General features: G+C 39.4%; 1 protein-coding gene across 1 annotated transcript in view; it reads left to right on the top strand.

The window, feature by feature from the left end:
• Window positions 1–27135, top strand: part of nr3c2 (nuclear receptor subfamily 3, group C, member 2) — a 108954-nt gene that overhangs the window by 61492 nt on the left and 20327 nt on the right. Inside the window, exons 4-6 of the mRNA XM_053501622.1 lie at window positions 11226–11342; window positions 16947–17237; window positions 21962–22106. Coding sequence (XP_053357597.1) covers window positions 11226–11342; window positions 16947–17237; window positions 21962–22106 — 553 coding nt within the window. The remainder of the gene's footprint in view (window positions 1–11225; window positions 11343–16946; window positions 17238–21961; window positions 22107–27135) is intronic.

The following is a 27135-nucleotide window of genomic DNA, read 5'->3' as shown; positions in this document are numbered from 1 at the left end:
GCATTACATTGAATTAGGTAGGTCATTATTTCAATTATGTTATTATACACACCTAGACATTATTCTGTTCACTACGGATGGCACTAGAATTCACTGCAGAATGCTTTGGTTTGTGTCCTCTACATTGTGTTCAGCTCTTTGTTATGACATTATGCTCCCCTTTACTGAATATCATCATTGTGCTTAGTACTTAGTACTATGGGGTTAAGTTTAGCTCTGAGTCATCTATGTCATTACATTATGTCATGCAAGTTATGAGATTATATTAAGCTCTGTTTCATCCATGTCATCTCGTTATGCCGAACATTACAGTATGTCATACATGTTATGGGGTTAATACTGTATGCTGCCCCTGTTCTTGAGCCATATTTAGCTCTGTTTCATATATTTCATGGGTCATCCATGTTATGGGGGTGTGGTTACCTTGGTGTCATTCACATTATTTCATAATGACTAGCATTATGTCACACAAATCAGAAGACTATATTTAGCTCTGTATCATCCGTTATTTTGTTATGCTTAGCATTATGTCATCCATTCTATGGGGATATGTTCCCCTTCGTGTCATCCGTGTCATTTCATTGTGCGTAGCATTATGTCATCCATGTTATGGAGCTACATTTTACCCCAGAGTTATCCACATCATTTTGTTATCCTTAGCATTACGTCATCCATGTCATGGGACTATGTTTATCTCTGTGTCATCCCTGTCATTTCATTATGCTCAGTGTTATGTCATCCATGTTATGGGACTATGTGTGGCTTTATGTCATCCATGTCATTTTATTATATCTAGAATTATGTCACACCAGTCATGGGACTATATTTACCCACGTTGTTTCATTATACTTAGCATAAAGTCATCTATGCTATTGGGCTATGTTTACCTTTATGCCATTCATGTCATTTTGTTATGCTTAAAATTATGTCATCCACATCAAAGGATAATGTTTAGATTAGTGTCATTCACGTCATTTCATTATGCCTAGAAATATGTCATCCATGTTATGAGGCTGTATTCTACCCCAGAGTCATCCATGTCATTTTGTTATGCTTTGCATTATGTCATCCATGACATTGTATCCATGACTTATATATGTCACCACATTATGAGATTACGCTTAGCTCCGTAGCATCAATGTTACAGTCGTCATCTATGTCATCATTGCATTATGCTTAGCATTATGTCCCTCATTCTATGGGCTATGTTTACCTTAGTGTCATCCATGCCATTGCATTATGCTTGTCAATACATTTCCCATGTTACGTTATGCTATGTTATACCCCAGAGTCATCCACGTTATGCATAGCATTGGGACTATGTTAAGTTCTGTGTCAACCATGTTGTTTTATTATGCTAAGCATTATGTCATCCATGTTAAGGGTTATGTTTGCTTTTATGTCATCTACGTCATTTCATTACACCTAGTATTATGTCCTCCACGTTACGGGGCTGTGTTTAGCTCTGTGTCATCAATGACATTGCATTTTGCTTTGCATTATACCATCCACGTTATGAGGTTATGCTTACTGTAGCTCTGTATCAATAGCGTTACAGCGTTGTGCTTTGCATTATAACATTCACATTATAGGGTTAGCATTAGGTCTGTGTCATCCTTGTCATCGCATTATGCTTAGCGCCATGTAATCTATGTTATGGGGTGAGCTTTGCACGCTTCTTCCACATCATTGTGTTACGCTTAGCACAATGCCATCCATGTTTTAGAGGGATGTTTATCTCAGTGTCATCCACGTTATGGCATTATGCTACATGCCACATTATTTACATGGCGGGTTTGTGGATAGTTGATGTTTAACCAAACTCTCCACCACTGGACACTGGGAATTCAACTACTGTTCCACTGTGTGTGTGTGTGTGTGTGTGTGTTTTAGTAAAGTGTATACTGAATGGTCTTTCTGTGCTGCTATTCAGCTGTGGACCAAAATAGCATCCGTTCCTTCATAATGACAAAGCTTTATGGAATTTGGCTGCTGCTGAAGACAAGGCATTTCAAACTGAGCAAGCTTTAGCTTCAGGGCTTTAGTTCTTATTAAGATTTATCGAGCGAACGCGGAAGGCATTGTCAGAAAAAAAAAGTTGTGCGTTTCAGGTTTCAGATCTCTATGTGGACACGCAAACGGTCAACTTCGGATCCAGTCTCTGGGATGTGCGTGTTAAGTCACTCAGTGGTACGCGGTAAGAACTTTAAAAGCCGCGAAGTTTGCCACGGGTGGGATAAAACAAAGCCGCCGTGCCTTTTCGCAGTTTTTCAGGCATCAAAACACTTTTGACTCATCTGCTGGCTCGGTCTCCAGCCCAACTCCCTAACCACAGATAGGCAGTTTGTTGATACACTACAGCTTGGCCCTGTAAACATCTCCATATGGATTGCCCGAGAGGGGGGGGATTTTTTATTTATTTTTTTATTTTTTGCTTGTTGGATGCATCTTATTGAAAATGTTATCAACAACTTGGCATGCGAAAGCGCTTAATGATTTTCAAGTGTCAGATTTAATAAGAGGCTATTCAAAAGGGGCTTTACTGAGCGTGCAGTGGCAGCAAGGAAAGCCTGTTTTACCGGAGGTGTGGTAGAGCTGACACATGGCCAGGGAAAGGTAACCAAAATACTGATGGAAATCACTCTGCTCCAGCGGAGTCATTTAAGGACAAAGGCTTCTCTATTTCAGCATGACAGGCAGATTTTTCTACCAATCAAGCACTGGATCTGATTCTAATGAAAGAAATATTATGTCCGGGTTCGGATGTATTACAATATATATATATATATATATATACATATTTTTTTATCTAACTGGTTCTAATTAGACGATAATATAACCCAAAGTTCTTAAATATCTACAGTACTTACTATAAGCAAGTGAATTCTACGCTAAATTTCAAGGTTTACACAATCTAATGATGGGCGTAAATAATTACTGTAAAGATGACGTGTAACCCAACACACATGATGACTGATCCTGTCCTCAGCTGACCTCTCCGTGTTCGCGCTCAGCATCGACGGCTTTAAATATCTCCTCTATCCTTCCAGCTATCTCTTCCGTCTTCTGGGTGATGCCTTTGTTCTTTGACACTAACGTAAAATGCACGAGTGCTCATGGTATGCGGGGTTTGTGGGTAAGCAAATGGCACAGGCAGGTATCAGATCTTACCGATCTGCCGCTTTCAGCATTAATATGTTTTCTGGGACGTGGGCAGACGGCCACGACGTGTTAGCAGTGTCGATGAAATGGCTTTTGTCTGGGCTTGTTGATAGACTGTCCCAAAGCCATATCATTCCATCTGAGTAACCACAGCAACCTATTTTGGGATATCAAGCTGGAAGATCAAGCCCAGCTATGGAGCGAAGAAGCCATCTATGAGGGAGCTGCTTTAATTTCTTTCTCTCTCTCTCTCTCTCTCTCTCTCTTTTTCTCTGTCTTTTTTTTTTCTTTTTTTCCCCCACATCTCATCCACATGAATAATCATCAAGGGACTGTTTCCTCATGCATGTGAAAGTGAGTTGTCTGCCTTAAACCCCTAAAGTGGGGTTTATGAGACCTACCTGTAGAAGCGTGCCATTTGAAGAGGGGGCAATATTAAATATATAAAGATGACATGAAATAATTAATCCTATAAATCATTCTTAGAAGCCCGGGAGAGGCCAAGAAAAGATTTCTTGGTATCTTAACTGGAGGGAATATATCTCCGGAGGACTGAATTTTTACCGAGCTCCTACTTTTCCCTCTTCCTTCCAAACTTCACGCTTTCTAGCTCTGTCAGAGATAAAAATGTTTTAAAAAAGTTACATTTCTTAGTCAATTATATGGGTGGAGGCCCAAATAGTTAAAAACAACTTTACCTTGTTGTTTGATGGGAACCAGGATTATACACAAATACCACCCTGTGCAGCGTGACTTCGAATACGGGTAACTTTCCTTTATTTATTCATGTACTAAGCTGGCATGAGTTTAAGCTATACCGAGCTACACGGGCGCTGCCTGATGGGATACTGGTGCATGATCCTCACACACTTCTGCTCCTAAGGCACGCGTTTCCCTCCGGCCCTCCCTGATTCATCCTGATCCTGTTCTCCTGCTTGGAGCCTTTGACTCACTTTCTGTTTCCACATGAATGCACTAAAGATTTGCAGAGAAACATTTTATGCCCTTACACTTAGTGTATAATCTCACTGTAACTTTGCACCCAAGACCCGCTGCTACCAGGAAGACTGCCCTGTGCTCAACCAGAGGCTGCATTCTGAGACGCCTTGTGACGATTAAATATGAAAATGGCTCACACCAGCATTCAGACCTCTGGCATGACTATACCTGTATACTGACATTATTTTATTATCCCTTGATTTAATTTTGATTTATAATTGTATTATATCTTGTCAGGACAGGTTATCTTCAGAGTCTAAAGGTTTCTTCCTTATTAGGGATCTACAGTAAATCTACACCAGGAGTTCTTTAAAGGGAACAAAGCGAAATGCCTTTTGTTGGACGTGTGAGTTGAATATCATTAGCCTGCATTATGGCTGCTGACCTAAGCTGAAACGAGCGAAATGTTCGAAGTAGAAGTAGAGCAAAATGATAGGACAGGAAACCGAGGGCGTTCACCTTAAAGCTTCTAGAGTACCGTCATTGACATAAACGTCCTGACGTCCTGTTGATGACTTTAGACAAGCGGACCATTAATGACTCTAAAATAAGCAAAACGAATCCGTGTGGAATTTGTAGATCCGAGACAAACCGGTCTTTTCAGAGCCTACAGACGAGACTTCATGTGAAACTCGTTACGGAGTCACTATGGGAGCCTCTGTGGCTCGGTCCAGCAACAACATCGTTTAGAGCGAGCCGCCGTGACTCAGCTGGAAGTGAACTCAATGGATCTAACATGTGCACTTAAGGAAATAATCGCGCACTGATTCGCAGTCCGGGCTGCTGCGTTGTCATGCTGATGCGGCGCACCGTGGCTAACGGCTAATGCTAATCCGGGGAAGGCCGTGCACTTGCCAGCTAAATCTAGGTCAGGAAAACAGCACTGCTAGCTCGAAAACAATCCAGAAGTACTGAACTCAAAGAAGAATATTAATGAACATGCGTCCAGAAAGATTCCCCTCAACCCTCTGATCAGGCAGAAATAAGTTTACACAAATTCATTATTTAATGATATAAAAAATTTTTTATTAACTATAACTTTTATTTTTAGTGCTTTAATTATTAATATTGATGCTTTAAATACAGTTTATACTAGTTCACATTAGCTAGCTTCAGTAACTCGGCTAATATTACCTTAGTGGCTAGCTGACGTGGATAATGTTTGCTAGCTAAATAGCATTAACAGCTAGTTAACGTGGCTGGTTTTTGCTTGCTAGGTAACTAACAAAAGCTAAAATAGCAACTTTTAGCTAGCAAAGTTGTGTGGGATGCTAATGCTAATATTGTGTGGGTTGCTAATACTAATATTGTGTGGGATGCTAATGCTAATATTGTGTGGGATGCTAATGCTAATATTAATGCTGAAGTAACTGATATCGCTACTTGAGAGAAGGTTTGTAACTTTTAATAAATTTCCCTTGCTGTAACTACATAATTTGGTTTAAAATATAGCAATTGTTAGCATGATATTTGCATTTATTTAATTACACATTTATTTTATTGGCAAACATACTTTATACTACTGGATACTTCATATTACACCATAGAACATGCAAACTTCATGCACACAGACCCTGAGGCGGGAATCGACCCTACAACCTGGAGGTAAAAGGCCACAGCGCTAACCAATAAGCCACCATGAGCAAACTGTAGCTTGTTTTTGCTTTGGTCTATCTTTGGACCTCCACTCTACAATCTAGGGGAAAAGAAAGTTTAACAATAAATAAATATATGAGTTGACTGATTGAACAATTGATCAATTCATTCATTCATGCATTGATCAATCCCACACACAAATGAATTTACACATACAGTATATGAATTAATTCATTAATTATTTAGATTGTATCCAGATTTGATTTTAAAAACTGACATTATTTTTAAATCACTAGGATTTTTAATAACTGAAGCCGTTGATTTTAACTCTACGTCAGGGTTTAAAGAGCCGCGTACATGCACATGTGACTGTTACTGCCTGGCTCAGGAGAAGACAGAGGGCGAGTTAGCGGCACAGGCCGAGGTGGAAATAAACTTGCCGCTGTGAGGAGTGATGCGTGATGAGGCATGGCGCTCTGCAGTGTTCGGGGTCTCCCATGGGGATCTCTGATTAATGTCAGAGCTGACAGCCTGAGCTCTGCACCTGAGTGTGTCCCTTCATACAGTGACATAACTGGCTAAAAGTAGCCACTAGGCCTCTCAGGAACGAACACACATGCATGCACACACACACATGCGCACACACGCACTCACAATCTACTCAGAATGATGGAACACAGTCGAAGCCAAGCAACAGATTATAAACCCGTTTTTTTCTTTTGGCAGATAAGACTTAAGATTACATGTTGGCACGTGGTAGTATTTGTGCGTGTGTGTGTGTGTGTGTGTCTGTGTGTATTAGTGTAAAGTATGTGTGGCAGAAATATGTTTGTGATTTTCATGACAACTGGTGCACAAGGTCATACGGTGCAAAGCAGCGTTTTTATTCCTTTTACAAACTGAGAGTATGACAGAATCTTAGTGCCGTGACATTTTTTCAGAAATAAACCATTTCGCCGTGTGTCGTTGTAGTAGTATAATAATCAACACCTGGGTAAGGTGATGTAGCGACGTTACTGCTGTTACTCCGGAGTGGATTTGATTTTAGTCTGTATTGCTCATCTTATTTTGCACCGAATTGTAAATACTATATATATATATATATATATATATATATACAGAAAATTGAAAGTCATACATTTCATCCATTTTTGGTTACATTCAATAGTCTAGAATTCTTTTAATTAAAAATTATTTAAACCGTTTTCAAAATGCTGCTCATTAAGCATGTGCTTACAGAGCAACTTTGGTAACATCTGGGGGAGTAAAAAAAAATTGTGGCCACTACGTACTAAGGCATGGGAACAAGATACTATGTTATGGCCACGACTTACTGTACTATGATCTGGGATGAGATAATATGTTGTGACTATGATTTACTGTCGTGGAAACGAGATACTATGTACGAAGGCGTGAGAACGAGATACTATGTTGTGACCACGACTAAAAAACTTAGTATCTCGTTCTCACGCCTTGTTAAGTCATTATCACAACATAATATTTCATTTCCCCCACCTTAGTAAGTCATGGTCACAGCATAGTATCTCGTTTCCACGACAGTAAATAATGGTCACAACATAGTATCGCGCTTCTATGACTCACTAAGGCAGGACTCACTAATGCAATCACTGTTGTGTCGACGACTTACTAAAGCATGAGAAGAAAAAGGTCTAACGTGTGGCAACGAGATACTATTGTTATGGCCATGACTTAAGAACATGAGATAATAAGATCATTCATGCCCTAGATGTGACAGGATGATTGTTGTTTTGGACTTTAGGGTTATTAAGTTTTTGCCACAACACAGTATCTCGTGGCCACACATGAAACTATCTCGTCCCCATGCATTATTAAGTTGTGGCCACAACATAGTCTCTCAGGGTCATGCAATAAATTATCTAATTTCCGCAGGGTTTCAAGTTGTGGCCACAACATAGTATCTCATGGTCACGCAATAAATTATCTCATTTCCGCAGGGTTTTAAGTTGTGTCCACAACATAGTATCTCATGGTCACATTTTAAACTATCTCATCTTCATTTATTATTAGGTTGTTGCCTCGGCATAGTATCTTGTTGCCACACAACTATCTCATCATACATCTCACATAAAACTATCTCATCTTCATGTGTGGTGGCCACAACATAGTATAAAAAATAGTCAACTATTTTCTTCCCATTTCTTACTTAGTAAGTCATAAGCATATTTTCTCCCCAGTGTCTCCAGAGGTGCCAACACTTGTACTTTTTCTAGGTAGTTTGAGTTTTTGAATTATCAATTGTAAAAATGGTCGAAATAACAAACCTGTTTTTTGGTTAGGCTTTGCAGGAGACTTGAGCAGCTTGTGTTCACATATCACTTAAATCTCACAAAAATCGCACATGCTGTTAATATTGTTTATTTTCCTTGCAATCTGATCGGTCAGAACGTTAAAGAGCGTGAGAAGCGCCGACACGTGAGCAGCGCTTTTTCGAAAGCGGCTTCTCAAAGGGTTCCGTGTGAAGAATTTGATCATTGCACAAACAGAACACAAGTTTAAAACAAAATGAAAGTAATAATGTTTAAAATGATAATTAGAGTCGGTTAAACCAGTTTTTTAATCGCACATGGTATGAATGCCAGTCGTTGTGCATGTTGCAAATATTTGGATGTTCACGTGCATTGTGAAGGGCAACGTCGATTCGCGACGTCTTCAAAGCACACAAACTTCTTCTCTCACTTTTGCGCCGCGCACCCGCGGGCGCACATGGTAAACACACAACGTATTTGCATTCACATCTTTAGGGCAATGATTAACAGGATTCGTGGGAGAAGCTTAGGCACAGCGGGTGAAGAGGTGTGTGAACGGATCTCGCGTCTGATCTGCACCGGTGTCGGAGAGATGGAAAAGGTGGGGGAGGTTAGATGGAGAAGGTGGAGGTGGGGGTTAGGGATGGAGAGAATGTGTGTGGGGGTGTGGGGGTGTGGTAGAGGGATAGAGGAGGGGCGTTGTATTTCCTGTGTCGCAGTTTACTGTTTTTTAGAGCAAGAAAAATGGGCTTATGTAACGAGTCACGTGAGCGAGCCAGAAATAGTGGCGGAGCTACAGCTGCCTTTGCTCTTCCAAGCAGATCCCGGGCTTTTCTGGCAGCCTCAACTTGCGCACGTTCCTCTCCGCCAAAAAAACCCGAGCGTCACAGCGAGACCCGGGCTGAGAGCGGATTTTTGGGGAAGTTAGGTTTGAGGAGAGGAGCTGAGCAGACGCTCGGAGTGCAGGAGAGAAGGAGGGATTGAGGGAGAGGGAATTAGTGGGGAAGCAGGAAAGTGTAAGAGAGAGTGAGACACACACACACACACACACACACATTGAGAGCAGTGTGCAACCTTGCAGCACGGCTTGAGCTCGGGAAAGCAGCATGCGGGAGATTTGATACACATGCATGCGTACACACACTTACGTAAACGGGGAACAAAGTGTATTTACAGTAAAGTGATGCAGAGTTACACACTGTTTTCCTTAAACACACAGTACAAAGGCTTTCACCTTCAGCTCACTCCGTTCACTGATGATTGCTGAAAGATTTGTTAATATAAAGTAAAGAACAGCATTAAGCTCACATGTTGAACTACAATTAACCCAATTAGTTTTAATGTTTGATGTGAATATTATATACACACTTAAGCAAAGTGTAAGCTGCTCAACTGCGGTGAAGCCTGAAAGTCCAACCAACAGGTCACGCAACCCATCCATGTGCTAAAGACGTTCAGATTATTAAATCTGCCGTAATAAATGCAAGTTTCAAATAGCAAAACTTGCGCATGGAGTGTTTTTTTTTTCTTTAAGGTCTATTTTCATTACATTTTATGAATATTAATGCTAATTCTATTGTACATTATATCCACAATCACTTGTAGGTTCTGTTTATCAGTTTTAGTCGATATGTATGTGTGTCGAGATGTAAAGTATGGCTACTATTTGAGGACTTCTGTAACATTATACTGTACGTCTGATAGGCCTGGGTTTTACCAACAACTGAGACTTCCTGGAATACAGCTGCCATTAGATTTAATACACTTCCCTGTTCAAATTTCATCCTGTGACCTGTTTTACTGAAGCAGCATTGTGTTAATAATAATAATAACAATAATAATAATAATTCATTTTTAGATCATGTTTTTTTGGACCAGCCAGCCCATCCATACGGTTTCCATCTTGCTTAGGGAACTCAGGGCACAAGGCAGGATACACACTAGATGGCTGCCAACCTTTGGACATTTTGGAAACAGCCTACAACGTATGTTTTTGGACTGTGGGAGGAAACCGGAGTCCCCGGAGGAAAACCCACCAAACAAAGCGAGACACACACACACACACACACACACACACACACACACACACACCGGAGGCGAGATTCAAACCCCTAACTCTGGAGATGCAGCATGACAGCGGTAACCACTAAGCCAACTTGCATCCTGAATTGCCAGCCATAAAGCAGAATTTTTTATATACACACAGCACTGTGCAAAAGTCTTGATCCCCTTCAGTTCTTCATATTTTGCTTCCAAAGAGCCGGACTTTCTTGTATTTTTAATGTAGTCCTGTGGAATCGTTCTCCAGGCTTCCCAAAGGATTTTTTTTTTTGTCTTTCATTTTCACTCCAGTCCCTGTACCTGAGCAGTTTTTGAGGGATATTTTTTGGTAGTTAAGCCACACAGTGACCCATGAATCATTCAAGCATAAAAAAATAAAAAATAAAAACATCTAACGTAAGGCATAAACCAGGCAGAAACAGGTGCAGATGATGACAGATGATCAGGTGCTGCTGATGCTGAATGTTGGAACAGACGAGAGGGGAAATGAGGTCGCTGCTGAGGTTAATTTTTAAGTTGTATCTTTAGGCACTTTTGGAGCCTGTCGCAGTAAAACATCTGTTCCCATTTTGTTAATTTATAGTCTACATCATCTATTTTAATGTAAAGATATCAATAATGGCTCAAGACCTTTACACAGTACTCTATAGTAGTGGCTAACTTTTCCAGCTCATCTCCATCTTCTCATCTGGTTCCTTCAAAAAAATCCATCCAGTTTTACTTTACACCACATGAGTTTGCTCGAGTTGCTCGTCTCATAAATCATGGCGCGTCACGCTATTTATCCTTTTAACGTTCGTCTAATGCTGTCAAACATCCATAAAACAAGTTAGTTCCTGATATCACTTGATATAGCAGCTGTAAACTCGTTTTTTTTCCACCAGCCTGTCTTTTCAAGACAAAACTACAACTTTTCATGTTATCCTAAACTTATAGTCGAATCTCGACTATTAAATCTGCTTGATATCGGAGGCTGATTTAATAATGTTAAATAAGCATAAAAGGCGTTTGGCAAATGCTGTAAATGTGTACGGTATGTTAATTGTAGTAGAATAAAGATGTAGTCCATGATAGTGAAGATAAGCATTTCTTTAAACATCCCCTCTTCTGTATCCACAGGTCAGCACAACTACCTGTGCGCTGGAAGGAACGACTGCATCATCGACAAAATCCGACGGAAGAACTGTCCGGCATGCCGAGTACGAAAGTGTCTGCAGGCAGGGATGAATCTCGGAGGTAATCTCCAGCAACAATGAGCAGACTATAATACTACTGTATATACTGTACCAAGCAGTCCCTCTGGAAGAAACTTCACTTTTCACATTAACTCTAATTTTCACATTGCACAGAGCGAACAAGCATGAAATATTTCCGCAAAAGCAGCAATTAAACTCAAGGATCACTCACTAATGACTCTGACTGCGGCCGTGTAACTCAATCTGTCTTTACACAAACAGAATCTTTTAAGCAAAGGAGAAATGAATTGACAGTTATGTTTTTGTTAACTCTTAAAGTCACACGGGTCACATCATCAGAGAGGTCCATTTAAGAACTATTTTTATTTATTCTGGTTAAAAATAGAAATAGAGAATAAAAAAAAATCATTTTGATTGCAGGACAAAGAGCTAGGAAGACATTTTATGAGTCAAAATTTGTGTTCCATTATAGCACATAGATACCCAACAACATGACATTTAACTAGTCGGCTTTTAGATATATTAAAGCGTACAGATTGTGACTAAACAATCCAGATCCGAGTACGCTTGACCCGCTTGAAGTTCAGTAAGTTGATCAATTAAACCAATTAGTTAAGGCACTCACAAGCTAAATGGATTTTCATAACCATCACTTTTTTTTTTTTTTGCATAAAAGCTCCTACAAATAATTTATGAATAAATCTGTTCATATCAAGTTTAACAAATGAAGCCTAATGGCTTTTTATGTGCCTGAAAAGCTGAAATAAAGAGCATACTGTACGGACAGCTCCGGTAATAACCAATGCTGTTTAAAAATGTGAACACTGTTTAAGCTTTGATATATTGTGCATTCATCAGTACTGTAGCTTTCTAGTTCTGAGCATCAAAGGTGGAAAATGTATTCAAATTCTGTACTCAAATAAAAGTAGAAATTCCCTGGGGTAAATAATACTCAAATAAAAGTCCTCCGTTTACTTGTGTACTTGAGTAAATGTACAGAAGGGCTCACGTTCAAATTCATTTACATAAATATTATTTACCAAACTATCAAAAGTAAAGGGCGTGTATTAGCTCAGTGGCCGTTTTTTAAATAGGCATGTCTCAAAGGAAAGGCAAGTTACGGCATTACACATAATAATCACATACGATGAAAAATTTCCACTTTTAAATACTCACTATGGTTGTGTAACACAATGCCATGCAGAAATGCAGTTAAGTAAAAGTACTGATATTTGCTGTAGATTTGAGCGGAGTAAAAGTAAAAAGTATCCTCTAATAAAACTACTCAAGTGTATAAGTATACAGTCGTGGCCAAAAGTTTTTAAAATTACATAAATATTGAAAATTGAAAAAGTTGCTGCTTAAGTTTTTATAATAGCAATTTGCATATACTCCAGAATGTTATGAAGAGTGATCAGATGAATTGCATAGTCCTTCTTTGCCATGAAGGTTTTTAATCCCCCAAAAAAACCTTTCCACTGCATTTCATTGCTGTCATTAAAGGACCTGCTGAGATCATTTCAGTAATCGTCTTGTTAACTCAGGTGAGAATGTTGACGAGCACAAGGCTGGAAATCATTATGTCAGGCTGATTGGGTTAGAATGGCAGAATTGACATGTTAAAAAGAGGGTGATGCTTGAAATCATTGTTCTTTCATTGTTAACCATGATGACCCGCAAAGAAACATGTGCAGCCATCATTGCGTTGCATAAAAATGGCTTCACAGGCAAGGATATTGTGGCTACTAAGATTGCACCTAAATCAACAATTTATAGGATCATCAAGAACTTCAAGGAAAGAGGTTCAATTCTTGTTAAGAAGGCTTCAGGGCGTCCAAGAAAGTCCAGCAAGCACCAGGATTGTCTCCTAAAGAGGATTCAGCTGCGGGATCGGAGTGCCACCAGTGCAAAGCTTGCTCAGGAAGCCACTTCTCTCCAAAAAAACATCAGGGACAGATTGATCTTCTGCAGAAAGTATGGTAAATGGACTGATAGCAACCCATTCTTTCATAAGAATCATATTCTCTGATGAAGCCTCTTTCCGATTGTTTGGGGCATTTGGAAAAAGGCTTGTCCGGACAAGAGAAGGTGAGCGCTACCATCAGTCCTGTGTCATGCCAACAGTAAAGCATCCTGAGACCATTCATGTCTGGTTACCAAAACACCCTCCAACAGCAACTTCTTCCAACAATCCAACAACAGTTTGGTGAAGAACAATGCATTTTCCTGGAAGGCAAAAGTGATAACTAAGTGGCCCGGGGACCAAAATGTTTAAATTTTGGGTCCATGGCCTGGAAACTCCCCAGATCTTAATTCCATTGAGAACTTGTGGTCAATCCTTAAACAAACAAAAACCCACTAATTCTGACAAACTCCGAGAAGTGATTATGAAAGAATGGGTTGCTATCAGTCAGGATTTGGCCCAGAAGTTGATTGAGAGCATGCCCAGTCGAATTGCAGAGGTCCTGAAAAAGAAGGGCCAACACTGCAAATACTGACTCTTCGCATAAATGTCATGTAATTGTCCATAAAAGCCTTTGAAACGTATGAAGTGCTTGTGATTATATTTCAGTACATCACAGAAACAACTGAAACAAAGATCTAAAAGCAGTTTAGCAGCAAACTTTGTGAAAACTAATATTTGTGTCATTCTCAAAACTTTTGGCCACGACTGTAGATACGTGAAATATGTACTTAAGTACAGCAATAGAGTAAATGTACTCCGCATCCTCCCACCTCTGGCAAACATGACAGTTTGGCAGATTATGCAAATACACTAGGATCTTAAAGGTCCCCAGCTGAAACCTGGAACACACTGAGTGAGCTCTGTCTCATTCCACATCTGGTCCATTCACACTGAACGCGTTTCTCGGAGCAGCCTCAGCGAAACAGGCCTCGGTAAACTCCCCTGTTTTGGTGTAGGAGGACGTGCTTCTGCGACTGATTCACTTTGGTTCCCTGAAGTCCAAAAAAACAGAGTCCTTATTCAGGCTTTCCAGGCCAGACGACTGAAACCCAGTGTGTGAATGACACATTTCTTATTTAATAAGACTCACCCAGACAGACATTAAGCAGTTTCCTCTGTCAATGTTTGCACAATGACTGTGCACTTATTTCAAAGAAATTGTTGCTTAATATAGCTAGTGGAAGATGATAAATAGCTGGTGGGATACAGACGCTGAGTGAGCTGGACGTTCTGGATGTGTAAAACCTTATCGAGTTTGACTGCAGCAGTGTTTTCTCACACAGGGCCGTTTGATTGATGAGTTTTAAATCCGGGGGAATTTTCTACTTATACGCATCACCGCACATGAAACTAACATAGTTTCTCTCAAATCAGGTTCAATTATTGTGTCAGTTTTGATCAGTTTTGTTTATTCGGTTTCGAAAATATATACTGTATGAGGGGCGTTCAAGTCAAACTGTGTCTTGACTTTTGATTGTGTAGAATAACAGAACACAGTTATGAGAGAAGAACCTCCCTCTGTTTCTCTACATAATCCCCTGTGGTTCACTAGTGCTTGGACACCATCAAGGTGTACTGCAAGTTTTCTTAGTACGCCTGAGCCATGATCGGACTGTCTGCCTTATGTCTGAAACACTGGCCTCCCAGGAACTCCTTTAATGGTCCAAATATGTGGAAATGGCTTGTAGTAAGCTCAGAACTGTAAACGGGAAAGCCGAGCCGAGTTCTTGTAATGTAAAAGTGTTGTTGGTGAATGATTGTGTGTACAGTTTTCACAGACTAATGGGTCTGTTCTGCAAGTTGGCGACAAGTTATCCGTCCATTTTCAAGGATTAAGCGTTCCATAAATATCAATTAGCTTTTTATATATATAGCGTGTGTATAAAAAAAAACAACTTTTGGTTTTTCTTTTGGTTTTCTATTGGCTCCGGCAAAAAACAAGTCAGTTCGATGTTTCCTCTATCGTAACTTCATATAAAAAGTTCTCCCCTTGCTTGTTTTTCGGGGGCTCAGCAGTAGCTCATTTACATAGACACTAAAACAGAGCATTTGGTGGAGGAGTAAAATAAAGATAGCTTGAGGTCCAAATAAATGCATTATCTAAACTGTATTTCAGCTTAAGCATTAATACACACACACACACACACACAGTTTGGGTGAGGACTGGGACCTGATGTTAACTTGTTAAAGAAATAAAGAAATAGCAAAAATATGGGACCTTTAGTACTTTTTCAACAGTACATTATTTCAATAAAGGTTAAATCTATAACCTTTAATGGTGCATCACATTTTTTCCCCCTGGGCCAACCTTTTTGAATATTCTAGGTAGAGCCCTACAACAGTCTATTTTCAGAGTATAATCTTTGAGTATAATCTATTAAAAATGTTAACCCCTTTTACCATCTTTAGAAACTCCATAGAAAAATAACTCGCAACTGCCTACAACAGGCAGTTTCTTTCTTCTGCTTTCTAAGCTAGAACCCTTAATCATCCAAGGAACCTTTAAAACCCATTCCTAAAAGTAGATGATTTAATACTACCTTAAAAGCAATGAAAAATATCAAATGTTGGCCATTTAAGAAGCATAATTTAAAGGTTTTATGTAAAATTCTAGAACATACTGTATGTCTGTCTATGGGCACTGGTGGCTCAGTAGTAGGTTTCTCACCTGCCATGTGGAAGGCCCAGGTTTGATTCCCACCCAATGTCTAAACCCCAGCCACTGGATGCAGTGCTGGTCCCAAGCCCGGATAAAATAGGAGGGTTACATAATGAAGGGCATCTAGTTGAAAACCTGTGCCAAGGGTGGTCTGCTGTGGTGACCTCTAGATGGGAGCAGCAAAAAGACTAACAGCAATTGTATTCCTGTAAAAGTTCTGTTAAATAAAGACACCTTATTTTAAGTCTTTAATACTCAGTACTTCCATAAAGAATAAAAAGCAGAATGAAGGCAAATCTAAAACCATTAACAGTTCTTGGGATTTTCATTTTGGGGCCATCTTTAGAGGTTTTAAATCAAACCCTGCAACAGAATTATTTATACAGAATCTTTTTTCTGTTATTATTATCCTGGTAGTTCAAAATAGAACCAATTAAAAAGATATTTCAAGAGTACAAGATTCAATTTGATGTTAAAAGCACAGTAGTTAAATCTTTTTTTAAAGATAAACTAATCTTTTAGTTAGAGATTTTAAGGGGCAGTCAGGTTTTCCTCTGAGTTATTTCTCTGTAGGACCCTGCAACTGGCTGTATCAGATTGGGTTCAAATTAGAAGTTTATTATAAATCTAGAACCAACACAAATTCAAGCAAGCCATCAGAAATGGAGATTCTTTTGAGGAACCATTAAAGGATCCGTGTTAAACCCACCAACAAATGATTTCCAATGGTCCAAAGAATCTTAAACATCTAACCAATCAGGAGTGAGCCAGAGTGTGCACTCAATACTACACTCTAATAAAAGATTATAGAATCAGTAAGTGGTCTTGAGTTTGTTTGTAGAAGCTTTTCCCCCTATCAGGTATTGGTCCGAGCAGAACCCTTTTCAGAATGCTAGAAATTTCCAAACCTCCCAAACTTGCTGAAATGTTCCAGTTCTCAGTTTAAAAAACACTTTCTTTTGCAAGCATTAAAAGCTGACTCCAAACGTTGCTAATGCTGACCCCTTTTCCTCCCTCAGCGCGGAAGTCAAAGAAGTTGGGCAAGCTGAAGAGCGTGAGCGAGGACTCATCTCTTCAGAACTCGGAAAAGGAGCTGAGCTCAAACATGGCTCTTGTTCCTCGTGGTGCCTCTGTGCCTCCCTTCCTCTCACCGTCTGTGTGCAGCGTACTCGAGCTCATCGAGCCTGAGGTGGTGTTTGCAGGTTATGATAGCACGCAGCCTGACACCACTGATCACCTCCTCACCAGCCTCAACAAACTTGCCGGCAAGCAGATGGTGCGTGTTGTCAAGTGGGCCAAAGTACTTCCAGGTATGACTCACGCGTTACTCAGGCTCAAGATTAAACTATTTAAGTGTACAAGAAAGCAGAACTGCTTCTTGGGATCTGGACTTGAAATGCATCTGGTAGATCAAAAAAAAAAAGGTTCAGGAGCTTCTTTAGCAAGAAAGTTGCAAATAGTGCCTTGCATAAGTTTTCACACTTTTGAACTTTTTGTAGTGTTACAACTTGAAAATAACAGAGATATAATTGGGACTACAGAAGCTGTAAGACGAGTAGGTGGCCAAATGTAGCTTTTGACATGGTGCTTCCACCACCATGTTTCACTGTAGGAATAATATTAATCAGTGTTTAATACTTTTTGAATAATTCAATCCCAATTAATAAATGTTCAGAACTTTCTCTTGTATGATCGATAGCTCCTTTGTCTTCATGGTGCTACTCGTTTAGTTATGTTCTCTTAGAAAATTTGTGTGCTTCCAGGAACGGGTGTAGTATTTTAAATAATATGGAAGTTTTAAGCAATATAACAACTGCATCTCTGGCTGGAGGTCGTCATCCACCAAAAGTCATAAGGTGATTACAATGGTAGCGTTTAAAATGAGGCTACCAGCACCATGGAATGATATTGAGCAGTGTTGAGTTTCCACCATAGGCTTTTCTGCCTTGGCCAAGAAGTTCTGGTCTCATTTTGATTTTCCAGGACAGAGAACATGGTTGTAGAACATATTTTTTACTCAATTCCAACTCCAACTTAATACACTGTGCAGTGTCCAGGCAATGGTTATCCATATGGTTAAACTTACACAGTCCTCCTTCTTCTCAATTCCCTCTTGACCTCTTGGTTGCTTGGATTGTTACTGATCAGTGAGTTATGGTCTGTGAGATGCTTAGTTTAGGAAGTTTAGCATAATTAAAAAAATAATCAATCCATAGCATGTGCATTTTCAGAACTTTCTATCTGAATTGTTTTTCTAGCTTCTTTGTCTTTAAGATTTAGTTTTGTTCTGTAACGAAACCAGGGTTCTTCCAGGAACTTTGAATATCTTGAGATCATATGACACTTTGATAGCATGCAGGCCAACTCCATTTGACTAATTCAGTGATTTCCGACTGTATCTCCTGTATCACCAGAACTAGTTTAGAGGTTTCACAATGCCAGAGATTGTACAGTCACTATATTAATATTTTTATGTGTTAATTATTTCTACAAATGATCTTAATTTGTTTCCTCCTTCAATATTTTAGGCTATTTTGTTTATATAAGCATGATAAGGTCAATTTCTGGGAATCCAGGTTGTGAAAAAGTTCTGAATAATTATGCGGTGAAAGCTCTTGCAATTCTGATGAATTTAGTTGGACGTTTTTCATAACTTTAATCTCAGCTATGTAATCAGTGCGCTACAATAATACCTATAGCCGTAGTTAACTGTAACCTGAACCCGCGCAGCGATAATTTCCTACCCCACACATAAAAACAGAGAAGTTGTTCAGTGTAGTGTATATAAGTGAATTAAGATCACCATAATGAAGAGAATGTGGTGTTGACTACAGTTTTGTAACGCTGCAGTTCACACTGTAGTCGTTAAACTCACCCCCTCTGAGAAACCATTTGTTGTATTGCAATTATTTGATACCAGGGTGTCTGCTCACTTTATCCAGATGTAAAAATAGAAAGTCAGGCAGACACAAGGGGAAGCTGGTCCTCGCTGACTTTCAGACACACGCTGGCATTAAGAGCACTTCAGTTCAAATCATGCTTATTCTGCACTATGCACTATAACGCTTAGGGTGGTAATGGGGCAGAAGTCATTTACTAATTAATAAAATAGACTTTTGTAATGTTAACCCTTAACTGGGGGAAGAACCACATTTGGTAACTTAGAATTGTCAGTATCAGTAATTCAAGAAAAAACTTTTTTTGCACTTTTATTATTATTATTTTTTATCTATTTATTACTTGGAAAAAGGAACCATATATAGTAACTTTCTTGACCTTGAATTTTAACATGAAATTGACAACAATTTAATTTTTTTTAAAAAACAAACAAACAAAAAAATTAAAAAATTAAAGAATAAAAAATGTCTTGGAAAAAGTAATGATTGAAAATACCTGTACCTGGCCTTAAATTGGCCCAGGTGTTGTTTAATATTAACCCCCACAATCACACCCCTGCTGAAATCTCTATTCTGATTGGTCAGCAAGTCATTATCTGTCGCTAATATGTTAGTATTATTACAGTAACAGCTAAGATGGGTAGTGTAAGCTCACATGAACAAATAAAAAATTATGATGAAACATTTTAAGGGAAGAGACGTTTGCAAGCTCAGCGCTTTTTAAGATATTGTATTTCAGGACATATGATTTTGCAGTTTATCAGTACTAATCACTCATTTATCATCTACACCACTTTACACTGTATTCAGGTTTGCAGGGGGCTTGGAGCCTATCCCAGGAGACTTAGGCCATGAGGGGCGGGGGGGGGGGTACACTATGGACACTGCATGACCAAAAAAAGAGAAAAAAATAAGTCATCATATCACAAGAGTCAAATGATCAGGCTGCAGCAAGCAAGGAGATTTGAAATGACTGCCACTGGGTTAAGAAGTTTATTACACATTACTAAAACCTGGATATATAGTGCTGAACTGTCAACTTGAAAGAAAAAATGTGTTGGGGAAAAAAACAAACAAAATGAAATGAAGTCAACTGACGACCGGAATGTACTGAATGACCAGGTCGTCACATCAATGGGGTTTTCCTTCCCTGATGACACGACTCTATATTCCAGCACTCCAGGAGAGTGGTTCTGGGAGCAAGTGGAATCATTTTCCGACATGAACTGGACACCACGTTGTGCTCGGTAATCAAAGGCAGTGGAATGAAATCATGGCATGCGCCAGACAGTGCATATCTGTAATGATGTCATGCCTGAGAGCAGTGTGTGGCCATGTTTTCCTAGCACTCACAGTTGGAAGTGTACACACGGATACACTGCATTTAAGTCGGTTGGTAAGCGCCTACTTTTAATGAGGAATGTTTACGAGATACTTGCAGCCCTGCTGAGATGCTGAAACCTTTTCACGCTCTTTGAAGTCATGTCAGTCTGAAACACACTCACTGACTGGTAGCTGTTTTTCTCTGACATGGTGACGGAGCTGGAGTTGGTTCCAGAGCCGCGTCAAACCTCGACTAGTAAACAAAAGAGCCATTTCCATGAGCAATTGTTTCGGTTTCAGAATGAACAACCCTGCAGGTCTGGAACAAATTAGGATATTTTTAATGAGCTCGGAGGGTGGTGTTATTTCATCACCATGACATGACACCATATACTGAAAACATGGTATTAAAACCAGAGAAGTCAAATTATCACCATTGCATACACCCATCAGCCCTTTAAGTTGAAGCCACCTGAGTTTTAGGTTCCTCTGGTGGTGTGATGAGGTGTCTGCCACTGGGACTGGCGGGCTAACTTTTGGTCTAGATAGTTCTTGGGTGTCCATGATCTTGCCGCCAGTTTATCGGTATACAATTGACAATCAAGTCACCCGGCAGTGGTGTTAATTTTATAACTGATTAAGTACCAATTTCCAGCTCTGTTTTTCCACATTCTGGCTTCCCATTTCTCCAACACGAGTCAGATCGACTATCCAGTCCGTCCTCCGAATGTGGGACCAGGCCAAAAGGAGGGGTTTTCTCGAAATACTAGTGTAGGAGAGAATGTTTCTTGTGATGGAGTCATCAACTATTGATGTGGAGCCAACAAAATATATCAGTGGATCACAAAATACCGTAGCAAGATTAAGCGGAGCAAAGTGACTCCAGTTTTCTAAACAGGAACAGTCATGGGTTCTCCTACCAGATGCTTGATTTACTGCATCGAGTCACATGTTTATGTAAATAATTTAGCTGAAAGCAGCTCACCAGACCAGAGACTAGATACAGGGCTAGAAACATCAGCACAGGAAGAGATAAATTTCTTTTTTATTTACTTTTCTTAGTCTGATTACTGAACTCATGACATTGGGAAGAGAAGTGTGTTTAAATAAATCGTTAAAAAAAAAAAAATAAGGTAACATGCTTTCTCAGAACTTCGGAGGGAATTAATTTACATTCAGAAATCTGGACCGCGTCCAGGGTGTACCCACCCCCCACCTCCCCCACCCCACCCCCTCTGCGATGCTCTATACAGGATAAAGCGGTAAAGATGATGAGTGAGTGAGTAAAACATCTGGATAACAGACTTTATTTAAATGCTATGTTTTTTTTTTTCTCGATCGATCAGTCAAGGAAAACACTTTTTCTACGCTTTGCTGCTCTCTTAAACTTGCACCCGTGCTAGCCTCATGCTCTCAAAAGCAGAGTTTAGGTAAACTAAAACCGTCTCCTCTTCCTGTTTGACTCACGTGAGACGGTGTAAGACAGACTGCAAACTGTGTCACGTGTCCTCTGAGCTTTCCATAGACAACAGGGTAATAAACCAAGGCCCTGGGCATTACATGAAGCACTAATTCTAGTGATAAAACACAACGGTTTATTGTGTCTAGACAAATATTAGCACATGTAAACATCCAGCTATGAATATCAGTATTAAAAAAATCATAATAAATCACTGTATTCATGTATCTCAACACGCAGAAAACTCGGCTGGGTAACCAGACGCCAGGTTCTGCTTTATTTTTTGATAGACTCCAGGTATGATGGAGATATGATGGTGTAAGTCCCTGTACAGTCATGCTGTTTGTCCCTGCAGGTTTTCGTTCGTTGCCCATCGAGGACCAAATCACGCTGATCCAGTACTCGTGGATGTGTCTCTCTTCGTTCTCGCTCAGCTGGAGATCTTACAAACACACCAACGCTCAGATGCTCTACTTCGCCCCGGACCTCGTCTTCAACGAGTAAGTGGCCCTGTTTTTTTTATTTTATTTTAATTTATTTTATTCCATTTAAGGTAAAGATAAAGCAAGGCATTACAGTACAGGCTACAGTAAAGAAAAGCTTTTAGCCTCGTGTTAGATTGTGAAACCATGGGATAGGCTCCAGGCCCTGGCAACCCTGAAAAAAGGTTAAAGCGGTATAGAAGATGCGTGAGTAAGAGAGTGAGAGAGAGCATGTGTATTACTTTCACTTTGTTGGAATGAATAAATACTAACAGTACAAGATATACAAGAATACACTGAAGTAAGAAAAAAAATGACTTGTAGAGAATTCAATCTTTTTGTTCTTCTCTTGATTTTGTTATATATGCACTAAATGTTTTTTAATGTCATTTTTTACAATTTGAAATATTGTGGTGTATTTAAAATATAGCGTAATGTAATAAGACCGTAGGACAGTCGTGGCTCGGGCGGCGGAGGCTCGGGTTGCTGAACGGCGGAGGGTTGGTGGTTCAAACCGCGAGATCAGTGTAAAGTGGACAGGGAAATGCCTGGAAAGATGATCACTCAAACCGTGCCCTACCGTCATTTGACGAGGACGGCCAAAAAAAAAAATTTTTTAAAGACATACCGTATGATATTCATGGTAACCGAAGGAAAGTGATTCAGCTTTACCTTGGAACTGAGTGTTTAGTATTTTGGTAGATAACAGTGTGTCATGTATTATCAAAAACCACATCAGCACTTCTGTTTGCCATTAAAAAAAAATGTTTCCAGAAAGCTGAGTGTATAAAGATTAGGTATAAAAATGTCTCTTCTATTGTTGTTGTTTTTTTGCCAGCGTTGTAGATCCAGCGAAAAATCTAAGGACAGTTTTGAATAACTGAATATGTACAGAACATGAGATTTTTGGTGCTTTATTAACTTTTTTTTCATCCAATCTAAGAAATACAGTATATAATGTATTAAACCAGAAGTTCAAAGGGGTTACCCCTTCTTAAGTATCAGTCTCATCTTTGTCTCATTTCTCTCATTATATACTGTACAGTATATATACAGTAAGTCAGCCAAATACAAGTGTGTGTTGCATTTTTTTGGCCTTCAAATAAAAAAAGAAACATTTTGTATTCATCTGTTTAAAACCCTTAACTGCCACACATGCTAATGTTGTGAAAACATTCTGTTTATTTGTAACATTTTTTAAATTAATCATTCCCCTTTGATCTACTGTGTACTGTAGTTCAGGATGCAGAGTTGCATTTTGAAGTGGCTTAATCAGTCAGCATCTTTGAAAAGAAAATGAAAAGTGTGTATATGTGTGTGTGGTGTGTGTGTGTGTGTGAGAGAGAGAAAGATCTATCTTCTTATGATCTTTATAAAGTTTCGATGATGCAACTTCCTGTTCAGCACATGACCTGCCTGTACATTTTATAGCGGGGTTAAGTGAAGGTTATGGGACTGAAACAAAAAAAGACAAACAATTATTTAAAACAATATATGAGTTGATTATATTGAACAAAGTGCAATTACAGTTTTTCTGAAGGTTGTTACGCTTACATACATTATATATTATATTACATATAATATCAATTGAATCTGAAATCTTTCATATCGTTTGTACAAACATTCAGATTTTGGACATACAGTCCAGTAAGGGTGAATGTTGTGAAAGCTGTCAGAACTCAGGGCTTAAACCAGCTTGATTCTTAATGTAGCTGTTGCAGTGTAGCGCCTGGGAGATGAATGAATTGTTCTGCCAGAACAGAAAGCACGTTTTCTCCGTAAGCACCCCTTGATCACATCAATGGAGTCGGATAGTGAGGTCAATGGGGCATGTGATTCAGTGAGATAGACAGAAGATTAGAAGAAACGAGGGAGTTGAGCAGGAGAGCCGTGTTGTTTCCGATGACAAAAGTGATGAGGGAACAGAGCGGCCCCTGCAGGACGTCTGCAGAACTTCATCCTGTCGAGTAATATAAAGACGAAATGTTTTCCCTAAGGGGAAGAAATATATATATATATATATATATATATATATATTTTTTTTATTTTGGTATGTTTATTTTGTTATGTCTTAAATCTCACTTAAATCTTGATGTCGTAGTCAAAACGACGTCATGATAACGGACACGCCTCGGACAGATGGCAGCTCCTACATGCTCCTCAGGTAGTTCCCCCACAGCACATCCTCTCCGTCCTCTCGGTGACGTCTGTTCCCAGAGCTGTACCGCTCGGAAATGTTTCCCACACATCCTGACGCGACAGAGTGAAGGAATGACGACCGTGGCCCGGGTATCTGTGTATTCCTGGCATTGCTGGCACACTGTCCCGAGCGAGGCTCTCGGGCAATGCGGCGAATTCACCACCCCCTGGAATGCCCCGCAGTCTGCCAGGACAGTCACGATGCCTCGTGTGGCACTTCTGTTCCAGAACAAACACGCATACAGTGTGTGTTAATGTTACCGCAGTCAAAGGGTTCGGTGCAGGGTTTGGACGCAGTCTGGTCTGCTTTTTATCACCTCGACAGAACAAATAGAGCAAACTGTATACTGTAGGTTACTCTAATTGGTCAGAAGGTTTCGATTCATTTTTAATTGATCAGTTAAGTTTTAATACCCGGGTGTTTATTGTTGTGAAGTGAAGAGTTTGACATAAACATATAATCATTTGATGTGGTGAAAAAACTGATTATTAGAAAGCACTGACACTGGAGACTCCACGTCTTGTCGAAGATAACTTCACCACATCAAACGATTATAGATGATGTGTTTATTTTAAATCCTTACAACAATAAACACTTGTGTATTAAACCATAATTGATTAAAAGTGTTTCCAGGAAAAAGCAAGAGATAATCGCTTTCATCACTGTAACTGGAGCTGTGATTGTTTTCCAAGAACAGGGTGCCCTAAAGCGCTTTATTGCCTTTGCAAGTCATTGTTATTTTTATTTTTTTTAATGGTTGTGATGTCACAGGTTTACTTCAAACAAGCACACGAGTGTTGATTTTTACCAATTATTAATAGCTAACACATGAAATATTAAATTTTTCAGCATAAAATTCTTATTATGTCCTTGTCCCTTAGAGTTATACAGCCATGTGAAAAAAAAAAAAAAACTTATTTTGATTAATAAGTGAAAACAAAGTAAATTCTTGTTTTTGTTGTTGTTGTTAATTCAATTCAGTGCCCTTTATCTACTTGTTCAAATTAAAACGAGATCAGAAATCAATATGTTGACATTTTCTAATAAAAAAAATGAATATTTAATGGGGTGTGCTATAATTTTCACATGACTGTATATGTACAATGGAGGCGCGTTCAAGTCAAACCAGGACTTTCTGTAAAACGAGTGACATTTACAGAAGACCTCAAGCACAGTAGTGATGAGACTCTTACAGTACAGTAGGTGTGTGAATGACGATGTGAATGGCTCGGAGCCCACTGTGGTCGTTCCTGTAAATATTCAGCAAGTGAAACGCCTGATCATTGAAAAACGACAGATAACTAGTCGCCAACTTGCCGAAGAGACGCGTCTGTCTGTGTGAACTGTACACGCAATCATTCACCAGCACCACTTGCACATCCCCTGTACAGAACCATTTATACATATCTGGGACATTAAAGGGGTTCCTGGGAGGCCGGGGGTTTCGACTGTGAATGAAGCAGGCAGTCCGATCATGGCTCAGGCGTACAGAGAGAATGTTGATGGTGTCCAAGCAGTGAAACACTGGGATACGTGCATAAGTTTATCAGGGGATTCTATACAGGAGAGAAATTAAAAGAGTTTTTAACTCTCAGAACTGTGTTCTGTTATTCTGCACAATCAAAAGTCCCAGTTTGACCTGAACAGCCATGTTATTTAGGCTTATAAACACTTGCACGTTTTTACCAGTTGTTAAATTTTGGTGGTATTGTGTCATGATGTTTTACTCTACAGTAAAGATCTCAGTGTAGAGTGAAAAGTGGAGCAGAGTGGCCTTAAAAGTTATTGATTAACAGCAGAAGATGAAGTGAAGCCCTATTTCTATCAAGTGTTCTATCGAAAAGACAAATAATTCTTTTTAATAGACGTCTCCGGAAGGTTTTTGTCTCTCTGTGTGTGTGTGTGTGCACATGTGTGTGTGTGTGTGTGTGTGCATTTCCTTAACACCAGTGTACTGCTGAAATGCTCCTACAATGAATCTCTGCTGGAAACCACAAGAGGAAGTATAAAGTAGTTCCTCAAGGGTTATTCGAGTGGTTTAGGACCACTGTGACTGTTTACAACCTTTCTGCAAAATGGAAAGCTTATGTTGTAGGCGTCTTCACAGCAGATTTTAGGTTTAAAGGCCAAGAGTGTACTTTATAATACTTGTACTAGTACTTCTGGGGGTCCTTTTTTTTTTTTTTTTTTTTCGTCATGGTGAAGGTATTCTCAAGAACAAGAATGTTAGACATTATAACAGATGCTCTTCATTTCAGGAAAGTAGAACCTGAACGGAGTTCCAACCAGAAGAAGAGTAAACTAACTGTAATATCTTCATTGTCATTGAGGTGGAAGCAGGAGTACCACCTTTCATTACCGTCTGTGTTATATTCCACCTGGCCAGGTGCATGAGGTCTACCTTAAAATAGCTATGAAATTAAATTAATTAAAGCTATAAAACTATTACCGAAGATACACTATTAACCTTTTGAACATCAAAGACTAAAGACTAAAGATTCCAAATATGTCATCTTGATGTTTTCATGTAAACGAGAAGAAAATCGCAGTTATGTATTTTTACAGGAAAGTCCGTAAGTATTCAGACAGTTTTACTTCCATCCTCCACCACGGTGGATTCGAAACCAAGCAATCGAGAAGATTTTCAGCCTAAATAGTCTCGACATGGACATGACCGAATGGTTCCTCCTTTGATCTTCTTCGCCAGACCTTTCGTGGCTCTCTCTTCCTTCCGCTTCGTCTTCTGTGCAGTTGAATCGGGGTCAGGAGACTGACTTTTGTCTTTTCAGAACATTCCATTTCTTTGCCTTGGGTAGCTTTCACTGTATGTTTTGCATCATTACACGT

This window comes from Clarias gariepinus, chromosome 8 (genome assembly GCF_024256425.1).
Source record: "Clarias gariepinus isolate MV-2021 ecotype Netherlands chromosome 8, CGAR_prim_01v2, whole genome shotgun sequence".
Lineage (NCBI taxonomy): Eukaryota > Metazoa > Chordata > Actinopteri > Siluriformes > Clariidae > Clarias > Clarias gariepinus.
Note: the sequence above shows the minus strand (reverse complement) of the source record. Positions and strands in the feature narration are given on the sequence as shown.